Source organism: Triturus cristatus, chromosome 7, assembly GCF_964204655.1.
Source record: "Triturus cristatus chromosome 7, aTriCri1.1, whole genome shotgun sequence".
NCBI classification, from domain to species: domain Eukaryota; kingdom Metazoa; phylum Chordata; class Amphibia; order Caudata; family Salamandridae; genus Triturus; species Triturus cristatus.
In genome coordinates, this window is record NC_140590.1 from 29,061,771 (window position 1) to 29,081,502 (window position 19,732).

At 51.4% G+C, this 19,732-nt stretch overlaps 1 protein-coding gene across 5 annotated transcripts in view; it reads right to left on the reverse strand.

Annotated features, from left to right (window-relative positions):
* LOC146808731 (cell adhesion molecule CEACAM6-like) overlaps nt 1-19,732 on the reverse strand; it is a 457,492-nt gene that overhangs the window by 75,936 nt on the left and 361,824 nt on the right. For all 5 annotated transcript variants that reach the window (XM_085615540.1, XM_085615542.1, XM_085615544.1 and 2 more), the window contains one exon: nt 19,601-19,689. In XM_085615540.1, coding sequence (XP_085471666.1) covers nt 19,601-19,689 — 89 coding nt within the window. The remainder of the gene's footprint in view (nt 1-19,600; nt 19,690-19,732) is intronic.

Consider the following 19,732-nt stretch of genomic DNA (forward strand, 5'->3'; position numbering starts at 1 on the left):
TCACAACCTGAGGGAGGTGCATCTGACACGTTGATCACATGACATCACACTTGGGCACTGCAGCCTGTTGAACAGTGTGCACAGGAGCTCTTGCACAGTCTGCTAAGGGACGTGCGTCCTCTCCTAGGTCAATCTTTTGTGTATCTGATGTGGAGACAGGGGGGCAGATTTATGAGCCCCTTGCGCCACTTTTGCGTCACTTTTAACATGGGGAAAGTGACGCAAAAGTGGCGCAAGGGGCTCATAAATCTGCCCCAGGGTGTCTGACACAGAGTGTGGGAGCAGGAGCGAGTAAACACATGCTCTGGCACATGAGTCCACACCCTGGCTGCATTCACAGAGGGCTCGGCCTCCTGAAGAGGCGTTTAAAAATAGACCTGAATTAAGAGTCCCTGCTGTGCTGATCTCAATGTCCTACCTGGAGGGTACAAAAGAAAACATTTTTAGATTTTTAGAACATGAGGAGCAGATTCTTCAATGGAACTGCCTGGCTCATAACTCTGACAACTGGTAGCCAATGCATGTTGCCCAGAGTAGGAGATCTGTGTTTTCTTCACTTTATTCTTACCACTTTTTTAGCCATAGCCTTTTGATTGTTTTATCCACCTTTTGATCTTCTACCTGCTACTCTACTTACACCCCCAGCCCCTGAGCTGTTCCTTACACCTTCTCAGAGGAACAAACATGCAGCTCAATTCAAAGTGCCGCGGACCCAAACGGTCCACCACAAGCACTGCATGAATCAAACCAACCCTACTGCGCTGCGACCCTGATAATAGTTTTTAACAGCGGCTTTCAACAAGAAATTGTCCCAGACTCTTGGAAGGGCTCCAGAATAAACCCTATCTTCAAGAATGGTGACAGCCATCGGCCAGAAAAGGATCATTGGATCGCCCCGTTAGACACGGAGGCAAAACACTTTGCAGGTCTGTACTTGCGGCTCTGCTGCGGGGGGCAGGGGACAATCAAATTGTCCCCCCCCCAATTAAACAGGGTTTACTCAAAGGGCTGGCACGATGGCCAACATCCTGGCTCTATCGATAATAATGGACAAACTCAAGCTAAAAAACAACTGTTCTGCCTCAGCTATAGCAACTTTAAGGCCACATTCGACTGCCCACAGCACAACCTTCTCTGGCAAAAACTGGCATTTGAGGCCTTTTAAAACCTATTCGGCTGTTATACACGGGTACCCGGGCAAGGGTGAGAATTGGAAATGGCTCCACGTTGTCCAGGAAAATAGAAACCTTCCAGGGCTGAAAGCAAGGGTCTGTCCTGGCCCATATTTGTTCAATCTCTGAATGGCCAATCTAGCCCCTGACCTAGCGACCTTTGACCCTGTCACCAGGCAGGTCGCTCCCCCCATCCGCCACACAGCCCCCTGTGAGTTGAACCTCCGTTGCCGCTTTTGCCGCCTGACTGCTCGCTCCCTTTTTTATTCTGTACCTCTGCGCTTGGCTTCTGTGCCACTTTGTTTTTTCATTCTGTGCCCCTGTGTTTTGCTTTCTGTACCCCTGTGCTCTGTTGTCCCTCTCCCGCTGTCTTTTCCCACCGTTTTTTCCCCGGGTTTTTCCCCGCCGCTGAGCCCCTGCGGCCCCGCCCATTGGCCGCCCCGCTCCCACCTCCCAGCTGCTCCTCCCTCCCTCTGCCCTCATATGGAGGCCGCTCAGCGGCCGCGCAGCGGCCGCCCGCAGCGGGCGTGCCGCTGGCGCGCCGAAGGCGCGCCTAAGGCAAGCCCGTCTGCGCCCGTCCGCTCCTGGACCGCACCCAGTGCCAGAACCCCTGGACCCCCTGCAATGCCAGACTGCACTACGACGCAAGCACCCTCCACGCACTCAACACCAGACGAGACTACCCCTGCTACCGCGCCACCCCGAAACGCACCCAGGGGCCTTTCACCTGCTGGAACTTCAGATTCACCAGCATCCATCCCTACACACCACCAGCCAGAGAACCCAACCACCTCCGCTGCATCCTCCTCAACACCCACTCCGCTCGCAAGCACGCCATCGAACTCTGGGACTTCCTAGACTCCACCCCCTCCGACGTCGCCTTCCTGACGGAGACCTGGCTGAACGCCACCTCAGCACCAGACATCGCCATAGCCATCCCACAGGGCTACAAGATCTCCCGCAGAGACCGCACCAACGGAGTGGGAGGAGGAATCGCCATCATCCACAAAGACTCCATCAAAATCGCAACGAATACTGATGACACCATGTGAGAAGTTGGCCTGGTATATGCTGTTCACTAGTTAAAGTGACCACCTTGTACCATGCCAAGCAACCCTTATGGTGTGGTTGTAAGTCAACCTTTTCGGACTAGCTGCCCTAGAGGTAGCGTAGGCTAAGCAGTCTTTGAGGCTAAACTCGTTAAAGCGTGTTAAGCAAGCTGTTTTACCATATGTAACCCCCCTTTATACCAATGAAAGGACACCACACAGATATATATTCAAAATATATATGTATTTATTACTCAAAGTATCCCCTAGACTCTTTATGAGCACAGGAGCACAAATCGTTAAACAAGACAGTATTATAATATACAGAAGTTGCACTTTATATGGATAGGCCCTGGTGGCCGATCAAACCATATACTAAAATAGTGGTATAAGTACCACGAACAGGAAAGGGAAAAGGCCTAGGGCCTCTAGAATCGCTGGGCCTACAAGGAGCTAACTTCAGTTAGTGACCAGGAGGTCCACGGGTCGTGTGTGCAGTGAGGAAAGTTACACGCGTGCTCCCATAGGTTTTCAATGGGTGCGTAAAAGTTCAAAAGTTACTGCTAGAAGGGTCTTCTGGATGGACTACGAATTTAAGATTCAAAACACAGACACTAGAGATGTTTCTCTACACTTGGGCACCAGAGGGCCAGCTTTACCTCATCCACAGGAAGCGGGTGCATAGGTCTCGAAGTGCGTCGGGTTTCGTCTATCTGTTCAATGGAGCCTGATGACAAAGATGCTGCAGGCGGTCGGTCCAGAAGAGATGCGGTGGATCCAAGAGTGGATCGGAGTTGTAGAAGACCTGAAAGCAGAGGGGACAGTGTTCACAGTCACTAGCCAGTGACCGGCGTGGCACCAGGTAGGTACCAGGCGATGTCGGGTGCAAACAGGTGATGAGGTGTAGCTTGCCTCCGGAGCCACGTGGTCCCTGAAGGTCGACAACGTCCAGGAGTCGGTTCACGAGCTGTCCCACGCAGGCTCTCGCTGTCGGCGACTCGAAAGAAGCAAACAAGCCTTGGCAAAGGCAGGAGTCGTGGAAAGTAAAGAAAGCTGATTGTTCTGACCAGCAAGGTCAGAGGGGCTGCTCCTTTGGAGAGCAGCTGGGGCCAGTCTGGAGCAACCAGACCAGCATCGTAGATTTCAAGGTTCGTCGCCAAAATGGCCACTAGCCAACGGGCCAGGGACCGGGCAGGCGCGTCGAGATGCAAAATGCAGAAGGGCCCCACGCAGATCGTGGAGATGCTGGAGGGCTCACCTTTGGTGCAGATGCTGCTCGGATGTTGGGCTTCTCAGGACCCAAAGCACAACTTGGAGGGAGCCTCTGTTGTCGCGCTTGCAGCTTGTTGTCGGTATTTCAAGATGGCTGGCTCCACGTGTCTCGGTGCCTCCACGGGTTCCTTCTTTGCAGGGACTGTGGATCGGGCTGTGAGAGGTCTGGAGGTCCAGGTCTTGTTGGGCTCTGGGCTCCGGCGGGAGGCGGCAGCAAAGCAGACGTCGAATAGCTGGTTGGTGCTTGCGTTAGCAAGATGGTCACTCCCTGACCATAGGGGAGATTTCCTTCTGTCCTCTGTGCAGCAGAGCGTCGAAGTTCCCGTCTTCTTCTTGTAGTTAAGTTGATTCCAGGATGTCTGAAGTCTTAGGACACAGCTCCTACCTTTATGCGGATTCTAGGGGCCGGACTACCTGCTAGGTCCCTCCCTAAGGGTGGGACCAGGAAGGGGGGTGGTTACACCCCCAATCCTTTGTCCAGCTCGCCCCAGGTCCGGGGCTGGTGTGCCCCAGGACCGGTTTGAACTGGCATATGCACCGAGGCTCCTTGTGAGCCTCAGGCATGTCTGATTCCATTCAAGCTCTACCTGACCAATACACAAAATCCTGTCTGGGGTGGTGCTCGCACCTCCCCTGGCAGGAAACCCTCTGTCCACATCTCCCATGCTGGAAGGACTCCCAGCAGCAGGAGGGCAGACTTGTGTCTGTGGTGGCAGCATCCATTTTGTGGAGCTGAGGCTATGTCTGATTTTACCCGGGTTTCAGGTACTGTACATGTCGTGTCCCTCTAGAAGGGTGGAATGCTAACCCCGTCGCCAGAATTGGCGAGGGGTTAGTATTCCAATTCGTATGACACCTTACTCGACATGTTTTGATAAAGCCAAACCAAAGATAGCATTTAACCGCGAGGTTCATAATGCACTTAAGAGTATATGGTATGACGATATCTGGAAACAGTAGAAGGAAGTTGTTCCGACCACTGCAGACAGGCTCAGCTCATGCCAGAGCACCATCTCACATGGAACCAAGCACTCTGCCTTCAGGATTGTCAAGGCCTGCCATAGGAGTGACTTATAGGTTAACATGTGTTCCATTTAAGGTTAGGTATAGGTATACTACACCTAAGTAAGAGGTGGTTACACCAACTTACCCCAGCTGAGTGATCAGCCAGTTGTGTCAAATTTGTTTAGGCCAGGCCAGGGGTGGCACAATACATGCTTCAGCCCCTGGTAGGCCTTAGATACACCAATGCCCTGGGTACCTAGTGTACACTGGTACAGGGGCTCACAGGGTGATCTAATTCCAATGGGTTATGCACCTAGGGTACATGGAGTCCATTTTAAAGAGAGAGCAGATAGGCTGAGATCCTGAATGGCAGGATCTCAGGCCAACTAAGTCGAAAAACCAGCTAGACACTAGGCAAAAAAATTGGGGGTAACCATAGTCAGATATCCACCTCCTTCCTACACAACCCCCCCCCCCCAAACGAAGGGAGATAAGGCTGTCCTTGACCAGGTAAGCCTATATTGCCCAAGTGGCCATATAAGGAAGAAGCAGCACTGGCATGGTTACCCCCTGTCTCATGGTCCACTAAGCAATCCCTTACCCTAAAGGTATCATAGGGTCTCCACCATAGGGAATCTCTACCTTTGGTGTGTCTTTGCAAAGTAAAAGGCTGGTGTTGAGATGGAGTACTGAAGTGAGTGTCCTCAAAGTGAGGCCTCAGCTTCCCCCAATCATCCTCCACCATGGATGCCTTTCTTTCTTTAGCTGAGTTGCACTGTGCTCTCAGGGTCAGCCTCTGGCTACCTAAAGCTGGAGGCTGGGTCCCTTTTGTGGGCTTACTGGAGGGACAGGTCAGGTTTGGGGCCCTAAGGTCCCATGTTTGCCTGTGCCCAACAGAATCCCTCTGAGGGAGGTCCCTAACTACCTGTAAAGGAGATCCCTCAGTAATGTTTTTACCCATCACCTGACTAGGGCTACTAGCCAGGCAATCCTCATTCTTCTGATGGGGGGGTTCTGGTGGACAGGGTCCCTCTGGGGGTCCCCTGGCCTCCCTGACCTCCGCAGCCCTGGGCTGACTGAGGCAGGGTAGAGAGAGGCAGGCTACCTGCACCAGACTGGGTCCCACCTTGGAAGGGGCCACTGACATCAGAGGCTCTGCCAGGCCAGGCCTGGTTACCTCTGGGGCAGTTCCTTCACAAGGGGTGAGGTCAGATCCCTGAGGAGGCTGACCTTTTCCTAATGTCTGGGGAGAGGGAGACTTTTCTTCCTCCCCACTACTCTCAGTTTGTGTGGAGTGATCCATTGTTTCAGGCTTCACTACACCTATGTCAGTCTGAGTATAGGCTGAGACCATTACAGCCTTGCCAACCTTTTCAGGGGGGCACTCAGTTTGTGTTTGAGCTGTGACTGTCACAGCTCTGCCAGTCTCTACAGGTAAGTCTCTCTGTGCCTGGGCTGTGGCTACCACTGCCCTTCCAACCTTTCTAGGGAGGAAATCTATTTGGACAGGGGTTGTGAATGGCACAACCCCACTACCCTTTTGTGAAAGGCCTACCATTTTAGAATGGGTGTCTTGTTCAACTCCAGCCCAAGCTGAGAGTTCTAAGTCATTCCCCAGTAAGCAGTCTACAGGCAAGGTTGGGGACACTGCCACCCTTTTAGGGCCAGTGACACCTCCCCAGCTGAGACATACCTCTGCCATGGGATGACTGTTCTGTTTGCCATCAATGTTAGTTATCTGGTAGGAGAAACCAGGCAAAAGCTGCTCAGAGGGGACTAGCCAATGGGCCACCATAGTGATGCTAGCTCCAGTGTCTCTGTAGGCCTCAGCTTTTGTACCATTGATGTAGGGCTCCTGTCTGTACCTACCCAAAGTGTTGGGACAGGCAGTGAAGTTGGCAAACCCCATGCCACCATCACAGAGTCGTTGCTGTAGGGGAATTGGCTAAGCCAGGGTCCCCCTGTGTTCCCCAAGTGAACCCACCCAGATTTCTGGGGGCACTCCCACCACCTGGGGGATTACTGCTGACAGTAATAGGTGGTGTAACAGGAGTAATTGGAGGAACAGTTTTTTTTTTAGCCTTTGGGCAACTGCTGTCAGTTTTCCAATGCCCAGGAATTTTACATTCATTGCAGTAAGGCTTTTTAGCTGTGGTAGAGGAGGGAGCTTGGGACCCACCACCCTGTGTGGAGTTTTGGGGCCCTGAGGAAGATTTCTCTTTTTCTTTATCCCCACCCTTCTCTTGAGGCTCGGTGGTATCTTTCTTTTGGTCACCACCCTGGTTTTTAGGCCTGATCCTGGTCCTGACCCATTTATCTGCCCTCTTTCCCAATTCTTGGGGAGACGTCAAATCTGAGTCTACCAGGTGTTGATGGAGAAGCTGGTTTTGACAATTACTTAAAATCTGCTCTCTCATCATCAAATTGTTCAATCCTGTATAATCAGACACCTTACTTCCCAGCAACCAACCCTCCAAAGCCTTAGTGGCACATTCCACATATTCAGACCAGTCCTGAGTCTGTGCCTTCTGGGTATCTCTGAACATTAACCTGTACTGTTCAGTGGTTAAGCCTAACCCATCAACCAGGACACTCTTCAGGGCTCTGTAGTTTCTGACATCCTCCTCTCTAACAGTGAGGAGTCTATCTCTGCCTCTACCTTCAAAGGAGAGCCATAAGATTGCTGCCCACTGGTCTTCAGGAACCTGCTGTACTTTGCAGGCTCTCTCAAGAGCAGTCATCCACTTGTGGATGTCATCCCCACTTTTGTATGGGGGCACAACCTTGGACAGGTTCCTATTATCAAAGACCCTATCTTTGTCCCTAGGGACATTGCTGCCACCAGTGGGTATAGACCCACCCTCTCTAGGTTGCCTAGCCTTACTCAGTTTCTCTTCCATCAGAGCTACTTCTATCTCCTGTCTCCTGATTCTCAGCTGAGCTTCCTTCATTCTGGCCTCATGTTCCCTCCTCTGAGGGGTGGTCATCCTTCTCCTGGAGTGCCCTTGAGAGCCTCTAGAGGCATGAGAAGCATTAGATTCACCTGAGTGATTCCTTTGCCTCCCAAACCCCTGGTTAAGTCCACTACGGAGATCCAATGGGGTGACCCCATTGTCAGTCCCCAGTAGCCTTAGGTTAGCTGGGCCACGTATAACACTTGGCACTGGGCTAGTTCTCCCTTCATCCCCACTACCATCTGTATCAGTACCCGTATCACTTTCATCCTCTGTAGTATGATTCTCATCTAAGGGGTGACTATTGGAAAGGGGTACCTCAGTAGCATCTTCAGAAGGGGGGGCCTCCTGTTCCAGTCCCTAAGGGGCCTAACTGGGAGACTTTCTTGAGAGCTCTCTGATCTTCATCAGCCTGTAAGAGTTCTCTGAGTTCAGCAGAGGTAGGGTTCTTGTCCTGTTTAAGGCCCCTGATATTTGCCAACTGCCTGAGCTCATTCTGATTTAGGGTAGCAAAGATGGTTGGTGCCCTCTGGGGGTCACTCTCGACAGAGATGGGTACATTGGACCCCTCTGCCCCAGCCATTGCTCTTAAGTGTGGGTGGATGTGTTGCAACTACCTACACTTGGGTTTTCCTACTAAACCTATCTAGTAGTTGTAGTCAGGGTGTGCTACTCCCTTTGCTCTACAACAACTAAGTTCAGTAGAACTTAAGTATATCTAATCTTGTTTTATATGTACCTAAAGGTACCTGTATGATCTTTCAATTGGTAACAAAGAGATTACAGAGGTAAAACACAGCAAGCTCAAATCCAACCGCTGCTCACCAATGTGAGAAGTTGGCCTGGTATATGCTGTTCACTAGTTAAAGTGACCACCTTGTACCATGCCAAGCAACCCTTATGGTGTGGTTTTAAGTCAACCTTTTCGGACTAGCTGCCCTAGTGGTAGCGTAGGCTAAGCAGTCTTTGAGGCTAAACTCGTTAAAGCGTGTTAAGCAAGCTGTTGTACCATATGTAACCCCCCTTTACCAATGAAAGGACACCACACAGATATATATTCAAAATATATATGTATTTATTACTCAAAGTATCCCCTAGACTCTTTATGAGCACAGGAGCACAAATCGTTAAACAAGACAGTATTATAATATACAGAAGTTGCACTTTATATGGATAGGCCCTGGTGGCCGATCAAACCATATACTAAAATAGTGGTATAAGTACCACGAACAGGAAAGGGAAAAGGCCTAGGGCCTCTGGAATCGCTGGGCCTACAAGGAGCTAACTTCAGTTAGTGACCAGGAGGTCCACGGGTCGCGTGTGCAGTGAGGAAAGTTACACGCGGGCTCCCATAGGTTTTCAATGGGTGCGTAAAAGTTCAAAAGTTACTGCTAGAAGGGTCTTCTGGATGGACTACGAATTTAAGATTCAAAACACAGACACTAGAGATGTTTCTCTACACTTGGGCACCGGAGGGCCAGCTTTACCTCACCCACAGGAAGCGGGTGCATAGGTCTCGAAGTGCGTCAGGTTTCGTCTATCGATTCAATGGAGCCTGATGACAAAGATGCTGCAGGCGGTCGGTCCAGAAGAGATGCGGTGGATCCAAGAGTGGATCGGAGTTGTAGAAGACCTTAAAGCAGAGGGGACAGTGTTCACAGTCACTAGCCAGTGACCGGCGTGGCACCAGGTAGGTACCAGGCGATGTCGGGTGCAAACAGGTGATGAGGTGTAGCTTGTCTCCGCAGCCACGTGGTCCCTGAAGGTCGACGACGTCCAGAAGTCAGTTCACGAGCTGTCCCATACAGGCTCTCGCTGTCGGCGGTGTCGCCGACTCGAAAGAAGCAAACAAGCCTTGGCAAGGGCAGGAGTCGTGGAAAGTAAAGAAAGCTGATTGTTCTGACCAGCAAGATCAGAGGGGCTGCTCCTTTGGAGAGCAGCTGGGGCCAGTCTGGAGCAACCAGACCAGCATCGTAGATTTCAAGGTTCGTCGCCAAAATGGCCACTAGCCAACGGGCCAGGGACCGGGCAGGCGCGTCGAGATGCAAAATGCAGAAGGGCCCCACGCAGATCGTGGAGATGCTGGGGGACTCACCTTTGGTGCAGATGCTGCTCGGATGTTGGGCTTCTCAGGACCCAAAGCACAACTTGGAGGGAGCCTCTGTTGTTGCGCTTGCAGCTTGTCGTCGGTCTTTCAAGATGGCTGGCTCCATGTGTCTCGGTGCCTCCACGGGTTCCTTCTTTGCAGGGACTGTGGATCGGGCTGTGAGAGGTCTGGAGGTCCAGGTCTTGTCGGGCTCTGGGCTCGGGCTCCGGCGGGAGGCGGTCGCAAAGCAGACGTCAAATAGCTGGTTGGTGCTTGCGTTAGCAAGATGGTCACTCCCTGACCATAGGGGAGATTTCCTTCTGTCCTCTGTGCAGCAGAGCGTCGAAGTTCCCGTCTTCTTCTTGTAGTTAAGTTGATTCCAGGATGTCTGAAGTCTTAGGACACAGCTCCTACCTTTAAGCGGATTCTAGGGGCCGGACTACCTGCTAGGTCCCTCTCTAAGGGTGGGACCAGGAAGGGGGGTGGTTACACCCCCAATCCTTTATCCAGCTCGCCCCAGGTCCGGGGCTGGTGTGCCCCAGGACCGGTTTGAACTGGCATATGCACCGAGGCTCCTTGTGAGCCTCAGGCATGTCTGATTCCATTCAAGCCCTACCTGACCAATACACAAAATCCTGTCTGGGGTGGTGCTCGCACCTCCCCTGGCAGGAAACCCTTTGTCCACGTCTCCCACGCTGGAAGGACTCCCAGCAGCAGGAGGGCAGACTTGTGTCTGTGGTGGCAGCATCCATTTTGTGGAGCTGAGGCTATGTTTCGATTTAACCCGGGTTTCAGGTACTGTACATGTCGTGTCCCTCTAGAAGGGTGGAATGCTAACCCCGTCGCCAGAATTGGCGAGGGGTTAGTATTCCAATTCGTATGACACCTTACTCGACATGTTTTGATAAAGCCAAACCAAAGATAGCATTTAACCGCGAGGTTCATAATGCACTTAGGAGTATATGGTAGGACGATATCTGGAAACAGTAGAAGGAAGTTGTTCCGACCACTGCAGACAGGCTCAGCTCATGCCAGAGCACCATCTCACATGGAACCAAGCACTCTGCCTTCAGGATTGTCAAGGCCTGCCATAGGAGTGACTTATAGGTTAACATGTGTCCCATTTAAGGTTAGGTATAGGTATACTACACCTAAGTAAGAGGTGGTTACACCAACTTACCCCAGCTGAGTGATCAGCCAGTTGTGTCAAATTTGTTTAGGCCAGGCCAGGGGTGGCACAATACATGCTTCAGCCCCTGGTAGGCCTTAGATACACCAATGCCCTGGGTACCTAGTGTACACTGGTACAGGGGCTCACAGGGTGATCTAATTCCAATGGGTTATGCACCTAGGGTACATGGAGTCCATTTTAAAGAGAGAGCAGATAGGCTGAGATCCTGAATGGCAGGATCTCAGGCCAACTAAGTCGAAAAACCAGCTAGACACTAGGCAAAAAAATTGGGGGTAACCATAGTCAGATATCCACCTTCCTACACACCCTCACCACCGCCGAGCACATGCACTTCCAGATCCACACCGACCCCAACACCACCCTCAGAGGAACTCTCATCTACAGACCTCCCAGAACCCCACCCACAGTTCAGTGACACCATCGCTGACCTCATCAGCACCCACGCCCTCGCTTTCACGGCCTACATCCTCCTCAGGGACCTGAACTTCCACCTTGAGAACAACAACGACGCCAACTCCACCGCCCTGATCGACAACCTCGCCAACCTCGGACTCAAACAGCTCGTAACGACACCTACTCACGCCGCTGGACACACGCTCGACCCCATCTTCTCCGCAAGCCCCCACGTCTACTTCAACCACACCACCGAACCACACTGGATCGACCACAGATGCGTCCACTTCACCTTCAGAAAACCCACCACACACCACCGCACCCAACAGCTACCACGCCGCTGCTGGGGCAAGGTCACCGAGGACCAACTGACTACCACCCTCGCCCTGAGACCACCCACCGACCCAGAAACCGCCACGACCAACCTCACACAGTGGATCAACAACTGCGCCAACACCCTCGCCTCTCTCAAGACCTCTACAACCAACCACACAAACAAGAAAGCCGCCTGGTTCACCGAGGACCTCCGGATCTCCAAGCATACCTGTCAGTAGCTGGAGAAGAAATGGCTCCACGACCGAACACCAGACAACCACACAGCCCTCAAGAGCGCCACCCGCAGACACCACCAACTCATCAGGACCGCCAAGAAGACCGCCTTCAAGGACTGCCTAGACAACAACACACACAACACCAAAGAGCTCTTCAGCATCGTGAAAGAACTTTCCAACCCCAGCTCCAACACCAACGACATCCCGCCATCTCAAGACCTGTGCGACTCCCTGGCCACCTTCTTCCACCGCAAGATCACCGACATCCACGACAGCTTCAACTCCGACCCCCCCCGCACCCACCACCGAGTCCACCACCCCTGCGACTACCACTCGCACCAGTCGCCTGACCATCTGGTCCAGCATCAGCGACGAAGACACCATCAAAACCATGAACTCCATCCACTCCGGATCCCCATCGGACCCATGCCCTCACCACATCTTCAACAAAGCCAGCGCAACCATCGCGCCCCACCTCCGGAAAACAATCAACTGTTCCTTCGAGACAGCAACCTTCCCAGAAAGCTGGAAGCACGCCGAGATCAACGCCCTTCTGAAGAAGCCCAAGGCGGACCCCAAGGACCTCAAGAACTTCCGGCCCATCTCCCTGCTCCCTTTCCCGGCAAAAGTGACAGAGAAGATTGTCAACAAACAGCTGACCCGCTACCTCGAAGTTAACAACATCCTGGACCCTTCCCAATCTAGTTTTCGCAGCAACCACAGCACCGAGACCGCCCTATCTCCGCCACTGACGACATCCGGACCCTGATGGACAAAGGAGAAACAGCCGCCCTCATCCTCCTGGACCTATAAGCAGCCTTTGACACGGTCTGCCACTGCACCCTATCAGCACGCCTCCATGACGCCGGTATCCAAGAGAAGGCCCTGGCATGGACCATATCCTTCCTCTCCGGCAGAACCCAGAGCGTCCGCCTTCCACCCTTCCGCTCCAAAACCACAGAGATTATCTGCGGCGTCCCACAGGGATCCTCCCTCAGCCCGACGCTGTTCAATATCTACATGGCCACCTCACCCACGTCGCACGACAACACAACCTCAACATCATCTCCTACGCCGAGGACACCCAGCTGATCATATCCCTCACCGAAGATCCCCACACCACCAAAGCTAACCGCCACAGAGGAATGAAGGCCGTAGCCGACTGGACAGCAGACTGAAGCTGAACTCAGACAAGACGGAGGTCCTCATTCTCGGACCCACCCCATCAGCCTGGGACGACTCTTGGTGGCCCACGTCACTAGGCACAGTCCCGGAACCCACGGACCGCGCACGCAACCTGGGGGTCATCCTCGACTCCACTCTCTCCATGACCAGGCAAGTCAACGCCGTCTCCGCATCCTGCTTCAACACCCTCCGTATGCTCCGCAGGATCTTCAAATGGACCCCCCTCAACACGAGAAAAAACGTTACCCAGGCCCTCATCACCAACAGACTCGACTACAGGAACTCCCTCTACTCAGGAACTACAAACAAGCTCCTGAGACGACTCCAACGCATCCAGAACGCCTCGGCCCGACTCATCCTCAACGTCCCCCGCCGCAGCCACATCACACTCCACCTGAGAGGCCTGCACTGGCTCCCCGTCAACAAAAGGATCCCCTTCAAGCTCCTGATCCACGCTCACAAAGCACTGCACAATACCGGACCTTCCTACCTCAACAACCGACTCAGCTTCCACACCCCCACCCGAAGCCTCCGCTCAGCCAACCTCGCCCTCGGCACAGTCCCCTGCATCCGAAATACCACCGGCGGCGGCAGATCCATCTCCTACCTCGCCGCCAAGACCTGGAACACTCTCCCCACCATCCTACAGACCTGCTGGCCTTCAGAAGATTCCTCAAGACCTGGCTCTTCGACCAGTAGCTCCCCCCCCCCCCCCTTCCCCAGCGCCTTGAGACCCTCGCGGGTATGTAGCGCGCTTTACAAATGCAGTGATTGACCTGGACGCAGGAAATGTGTGCCCCCAAATTAGGTGCCCCGCACATTTTAAATCTTTTTGATCCTCCTCAGTCAGACCTACACCGCCTCAGGTAAGGGAATGACAACATTTGAAGAAAGCTAAAATTTTGGAAGTCAGCAGCAGGATCCAGAAATGTCATTAATGATTCTTGCACGGCCCACATATGGATCCGGTACAAACTGACATATCTAGGAGTTCTTTTCGATAAGGGAGGCTCCCCCCGACAGCAGAAGAAAGACCTGCTGAGGAAAGGTAACACCTGGCTCCTTGCCCTTCGCACCCGGCAAAGATCACTGGCCGCACCGAGCGCTTTGCCTCTGCTGAAGATCATAGCAGCAAAGCTCATCTCAGCATCTCTTATGGAAGTGAAGCCCTCATTGGCAGAGATGCAGCAACCATAAACTCAGTCTCCTCCAAAATATTCAGGCTGCTGTTCCACCTCCCTCTAAATGCTTTGCAGCTGGAGTTTGGCTTAATAAACCAGCTAAGAGCAAGAAAAGGGGCCTACATAGAAAGATGGGAGAGAATCAGCTACTCCTTGGGAAAACAACGGCGCCAAGCGCTCTGGCAGGAGCTACAAGCAAATGAAGGCACTGCAGCCCGCTGGTGTGGAGACCTGGCCATGGAAGACCTCGATGTCCAGTCAACGTGGGAACATTCCACATCTCCAGACTCCCCCTAAGGAACCAGTCCACGGGTCCATGGGTCACAAAAAACACTCTGCACTCAAAGACAAAGGGGCATATTTACAATAACTGGCGCATCCCTGCATATCAGCAGGGATGCTACGCAGCTCCAGCAATGCTCTGGGAGGGCCTATCTTGCTAATGCTGCGTCAATCCTTACGCCTGCTTCAGGCAGGCGCAGGGTTTTGACGCAGCATGGGCCGAAAAGTGACTGAGTGAAATCTTGTAGATTTCACTCAGCCACTTTTAGGAGGCGTTCCTGCGCCGGAACGCCCCCCCCCCTGCGCAGGAACGCCTACTTCTGGCGCAGGGCTTTACAGCGTGATGCATCTCCCAGATGCGTCACGTTGTAAGTACCCCGCAACAAGGCGCAGGATTTGCACCGCCGCTGAGTCACAAAAGTGACGCAACAGCGGCGTAAATGAGGCGCAAGGGGCTTATATATCTGCCCCAAAGAGTCCTCATCCTCCAGATCCTACGCCCAGGTGATGTAAATCAGTACCCGATAATGAAGCCCCAGTTTTACTCAGAGGTCGGGGGTCAAGACACCTCAAAGTGGAATTCATGGGCTATCTTCCCAGGTGCAGTCCACTGAAAGTCTTGGAAAAAGGCCACAAGGTGAGCTGCAGACTGTGTCATTCCGAGGAAGCAAACATTACTCACATCACAGGCTGCCCTGGGGCCAGCTTTATTTAAGGAAAGGAGGTTCCTGCTTGCAACTCTTTCAATCAACGCAGCACCCAGGCCTGCAGGCAGGCGGAGGGGGCAACGGACCCTGTGGTGAACCGCCGCTTTACAAAGTTCCCAAAGCTTGCGGGAAATGAAGTTGTCCTCCTGTGATGTCATGCAGCTCTAAAAACCAAGGGGCAGATCTACGTTCCCTGGCGCATTCCTGAAAATTAGCAGGGATGCGCCAGGTAAGATGCAAAGATGGTAAGATGGAAGTTTGCCCTTGCGCCACCGCATATGCGCCGCATTTACAATGCGGTGCATCGTGGCGCAAGGACAAGCAGATTCGTGACGCATCTGCCAGCATAAGGTTGGCGCAGTGCTGAAATTGTGTCGCAAGCGCGACGCAACTCCAGCACTGTTCCAACCTGCCCTATCCCTAACACGGTGCGTCACGCCTTACGCCTGCTTGAAGCAGGCGTAAGGATTTGACGCACCAGCGTCGGAAAAGTGAGGGCGTGAAATCGTGCAGATTTCACTGCGTCACTTTTCCGAGGCTTTTTCCGAAGTAACGCCCACCCTGCATACATTAACCCTGATGCGGGTTTAAAGTGGCGCAGGGCTTTACAACATGACGCATCTCCCTAGATGCATCACGTTGTAAATCTGTCGCAGCATGGCGCTAGCTTTGCACCGCCGCTGCGTCACAAAAGTGAGGCAACGGCAGCGCAAAAGTGGCGCACAGGGCTTGTAAATCTGCCCCCAAAAATATTACCCCGACTCACTGGAACTCTAAGACGCAGAAAATCCAGGTGCTGGTTCTCTTATCAGCAAACGTTGCATTTGTTATTAACTTAAAGTTGTCAACTTCCTAACAGATTTAGGGTTCCCCACTCAGGACCAGATCCCAGACACATGACCTCTTCGCACTTTGCACTTTCTTACTCTGCACTTTTGTCTGACGTCAAATGGACGTCATACATGGGTTATCCGAAATCGATGCGGCCCTTGAAGCTTTCATTTGATGGATGCACCATATTCTATTTTTCTAACAAACCAAGATGCAATTGACATTTCGCACCTTTGTCTGATGGCAAAATAATTTCAAGTACGGTTTATTAAAAATTACACCTTTTAAATTGCGGTCTCCTTCTATAGCATATTTCATATATTTAGATCTTAAAAAACTATCATGAAATTGACAATTGAGTCTGTACTGTATGATTTTTAAAAGAGTCATGTTCTCATTTTTATGAGCTCTTTATCGTTAAGGTTTTAATTAATCGCACAATATAATTGACTTTGCTACACCTAGAAAAAATATCAAATCAGTTTCTTCATCAATGTCTCTTTGAGGTAAAAAGAAGTGCGAACTTGGGGGCATATCAGTAACGAGGCGATAGAAAATTATCGCCGCTTTTGCGTCCGTTTTCGGGCGAAAAGCGGCGATACTTTTATCGCCTAATTAGCAAGGTCACGCTATCGCGTGAAACCTTGCATTAGCGCCCGGATTCATAACGCCCAGCTTTGCATCTCTAATGAGATGTAAAGTGGGCGTTCCTGACCTGACATGACAGGAGAAATGTCGCTAAGTGACATTTCTTCTATCATCAAGCCTAACGCTATGAAGCATAACGTCAGGAAAAGTAGCGATAACCCCTGTTATCGCTACTTTCCTTACGCCTGCTTCAGGACTGACTTAGCCATGATATCCTATGGAGGGTGGATATCATGGCTAAGTTTGTGAGTTCCTATCATCAAGCTAACATCGCGGATGAGATAAGCGTTGTTAATAGCATGCTATCTCAGCGATAACAATCCACACTAGCCGGCGATAATTATCCTAGCACTAAGTGCGCTGAGCGATAATTATCGCCGGTTGTTGCGGATATGCCCCAGAGTTCATTATTCTGATGTCTCCTTCTGAAAACTATCAGGGTACAAATACAATAACAGGCTGGGCAATAGAAGAACTATATACATACATGAGCACTATACATACACACATCTGCACGTTCACATACTAATGGCAAGGTGCTAGAAGGATACAAGAGTGGATTTCTTTTTGTTTATACAGGTAGGGTGCAGGACTCCTTCTCTGTCGTCCTTGTCTTTTCTGGAAATACTGTATGTAGTTCTTATCAGCTATGCTAAGGTGTTTAGCACAGTGTACCCCCTGAGGTGTGAGGCTTCTATCCATGCAGTGCTGTCTTTCAGACCCCACCCTCTTCCTGTCTTGAAGACAAGGATGTTCAGGAGATTCAGAGTAGCACGTGCTGTGGAACCGACGCACAAATGTGCGCGCATCCCCTGCCGCTCCCCCTTGTGCCCCTCCACCAATGGCTGACATCTCATCAGGGGGCCCCCACTATGTCTAGATGAGGATCACAACATTCTCCCAACACTCGAAGAGCATGTGACCCAAGTTACTCTTCATTCTTCCAGCAGGTGTTTTTTTAAACATCCTTTTATTGTCACAATCATGCTCATTGGACAGTACAGAGTGGAGAGGTGTGGCTCACTGGTTAGAGGCGGCAGACCCGTAAGCAGAGAATCGACCAGGGACCAGGGTTCAATTCCCGACGCGGCAGGGTCGTGGACCAGGGTCAAAACGGACTCGATAATTCTCGCCTCGGTACCTACTCTAACCAGGAACACACTCGGCAACTCTGGGCATTAAGCTTGCCTCATCTCTACAACGGCCCCCCACAGACGCCGGGGATGCCTGGTTTCACCTTGGAGATACCCAGAAAGGGACCATCTCACAGGGATAGCCAGGACGGGTTCCCCAGCGGTCTACAGCGCCGGGACGCCCCGTTGCTGGGGCAGCTGTGTGCTTTACAAGTCTACAACACATTTACACATATTGGCCGTACAGTACAAACCTCATCACGTATTTGAACATTCGTCGTCCCCGGGAGAGGCCTGACATAGTGTGAGTTGAATCTGGTCCTTCATGGCCCCAGGAGTGTTCCTCTGTAATTCTTCCATGGGGAGCATATTTTTTCCATTTTTTGGGACATCCTCTGGCCTTATAAGTCAGCTCCTCTGCCCTTTGGCACCAATCCATATCTGCCTCCCTTTGCGCCACTGTCGGAGTGTGAGGAGCCACTCATTTCCTTGCTCTATTTCTCTTTGCCACCACTGATGCCAGTGCCAATCATATCATATCCTAGGGTGTCGTGGCCATTCTTCCTCACCTTGAACCAGTATTGGACACTGTGTCCTGATTGGTATCCGCGTCCCCAGAGCCCCAGCTATTTTATCTGCCACTCCCTTCCAATCTTTATTCCAGCAGGTGTAATCTCATCATTTCAGTAATTTCACATCAAAATGAGGGAAAAAAAGAGGGAAAAAGAGTGATACAGAATTAGCAGAATTACTCCAATTCTCTGGCGAAAATAACATTTCTCCCAGGCATACTACGGGGCATATCAGCAACAACCGGCGATAATTTTCTTGCCGCTATGCTGCATAGCGTGGGGCTTGATGATAGGAGAAATGTCGCTTAGCGACATTTCTCCTGTCATGTCAGGTCAGGAACGCCCACTTTGCATCTTATTGGAGATGCAAAGCTGGGCGTTAGGAATTTGTGCGCTAATGCAAGGTTTCACGCGTTAGCGTGACCTTGCTAATTAGGCGATACAATTATCGCCGCCTTTCGGCCAAAAACGGCCACAAAAGCGGCGATAATTTTCTATCACCGTGTTGTAGATATGCCCCTACGTACTTGCAATTACAACACAATACAGAACAAATCCATTAGACTAGAGTTTCAAGAACAAAGATAAGGCAGGTCATGGACAGTCTAGTAGGACTACAAGTGGACCGTGATACAGCCTCGGTTTGCATACTATCTCAAAAAGCCTCCTTCCTTTGTTTTCTTCAAACCCTGCATGACTACAGACTTTGACCGAAAGCTTTAAATGGTCATCTCCTTTTTCTTTCGATCGACCCTCTGCTTACCTTTCATCCTCTGACTGCCTCTTCTCCCCGAGTAGAGTCTACTCTAAGCTGCATTCCTGTTCGACTCTACCTCTATTATTATATTTTTACAAATTGCCCACACCCCATTTCATAGATGACATCCTCTCTTTATTGGAAACCATATCCATGCAAACTACCAATATCTGATCTCCTCTACCCTATAAATTCCCCTCACCAGCCATTTGCGTGAACTCACAGCCCACACTAATGGCCATAGAGAACACATTTCAAACTGGAGTAGAGCATGGGATGGGTTCCTAGAGAGCAAAGGCCGGTCCCAATGAACAACAATAGCCTTGGGTTCCAGAGCAGATTGCTGTAAAGCGCTTCAATGTCCACTCAGAGGTATCAAGTGCTACAAACATGTCCTTACTATATCATACAAGGTCATTGCATAATGTTAGATAGACGTATTAGTAAAATTGAGGTGCGATATTGGCACCACCGATAGTGCCTAGAATATTTGAGGAACACCAAGGAACTTGAACATTTACTTGCCTTCAGTTATCAGTGCTTGTCCCAGTCATGGCGTAAAAAACAAGCAATGAAACGGATGCACTCCGAATACAGTGTTTCCATTCTTCTAAGAATTGTGCTACTCACCACAGTCTGCTCCGAGGGTCCTCTCCTCGTGTTCTCGCAGTGGGTTTCAGGGTTCAGGACGTTGTGTGAATTCTGATATGTAGGTTCACCTGGAACAGCAGTGTGTGAAACATATTAGTAGTCCATACCACC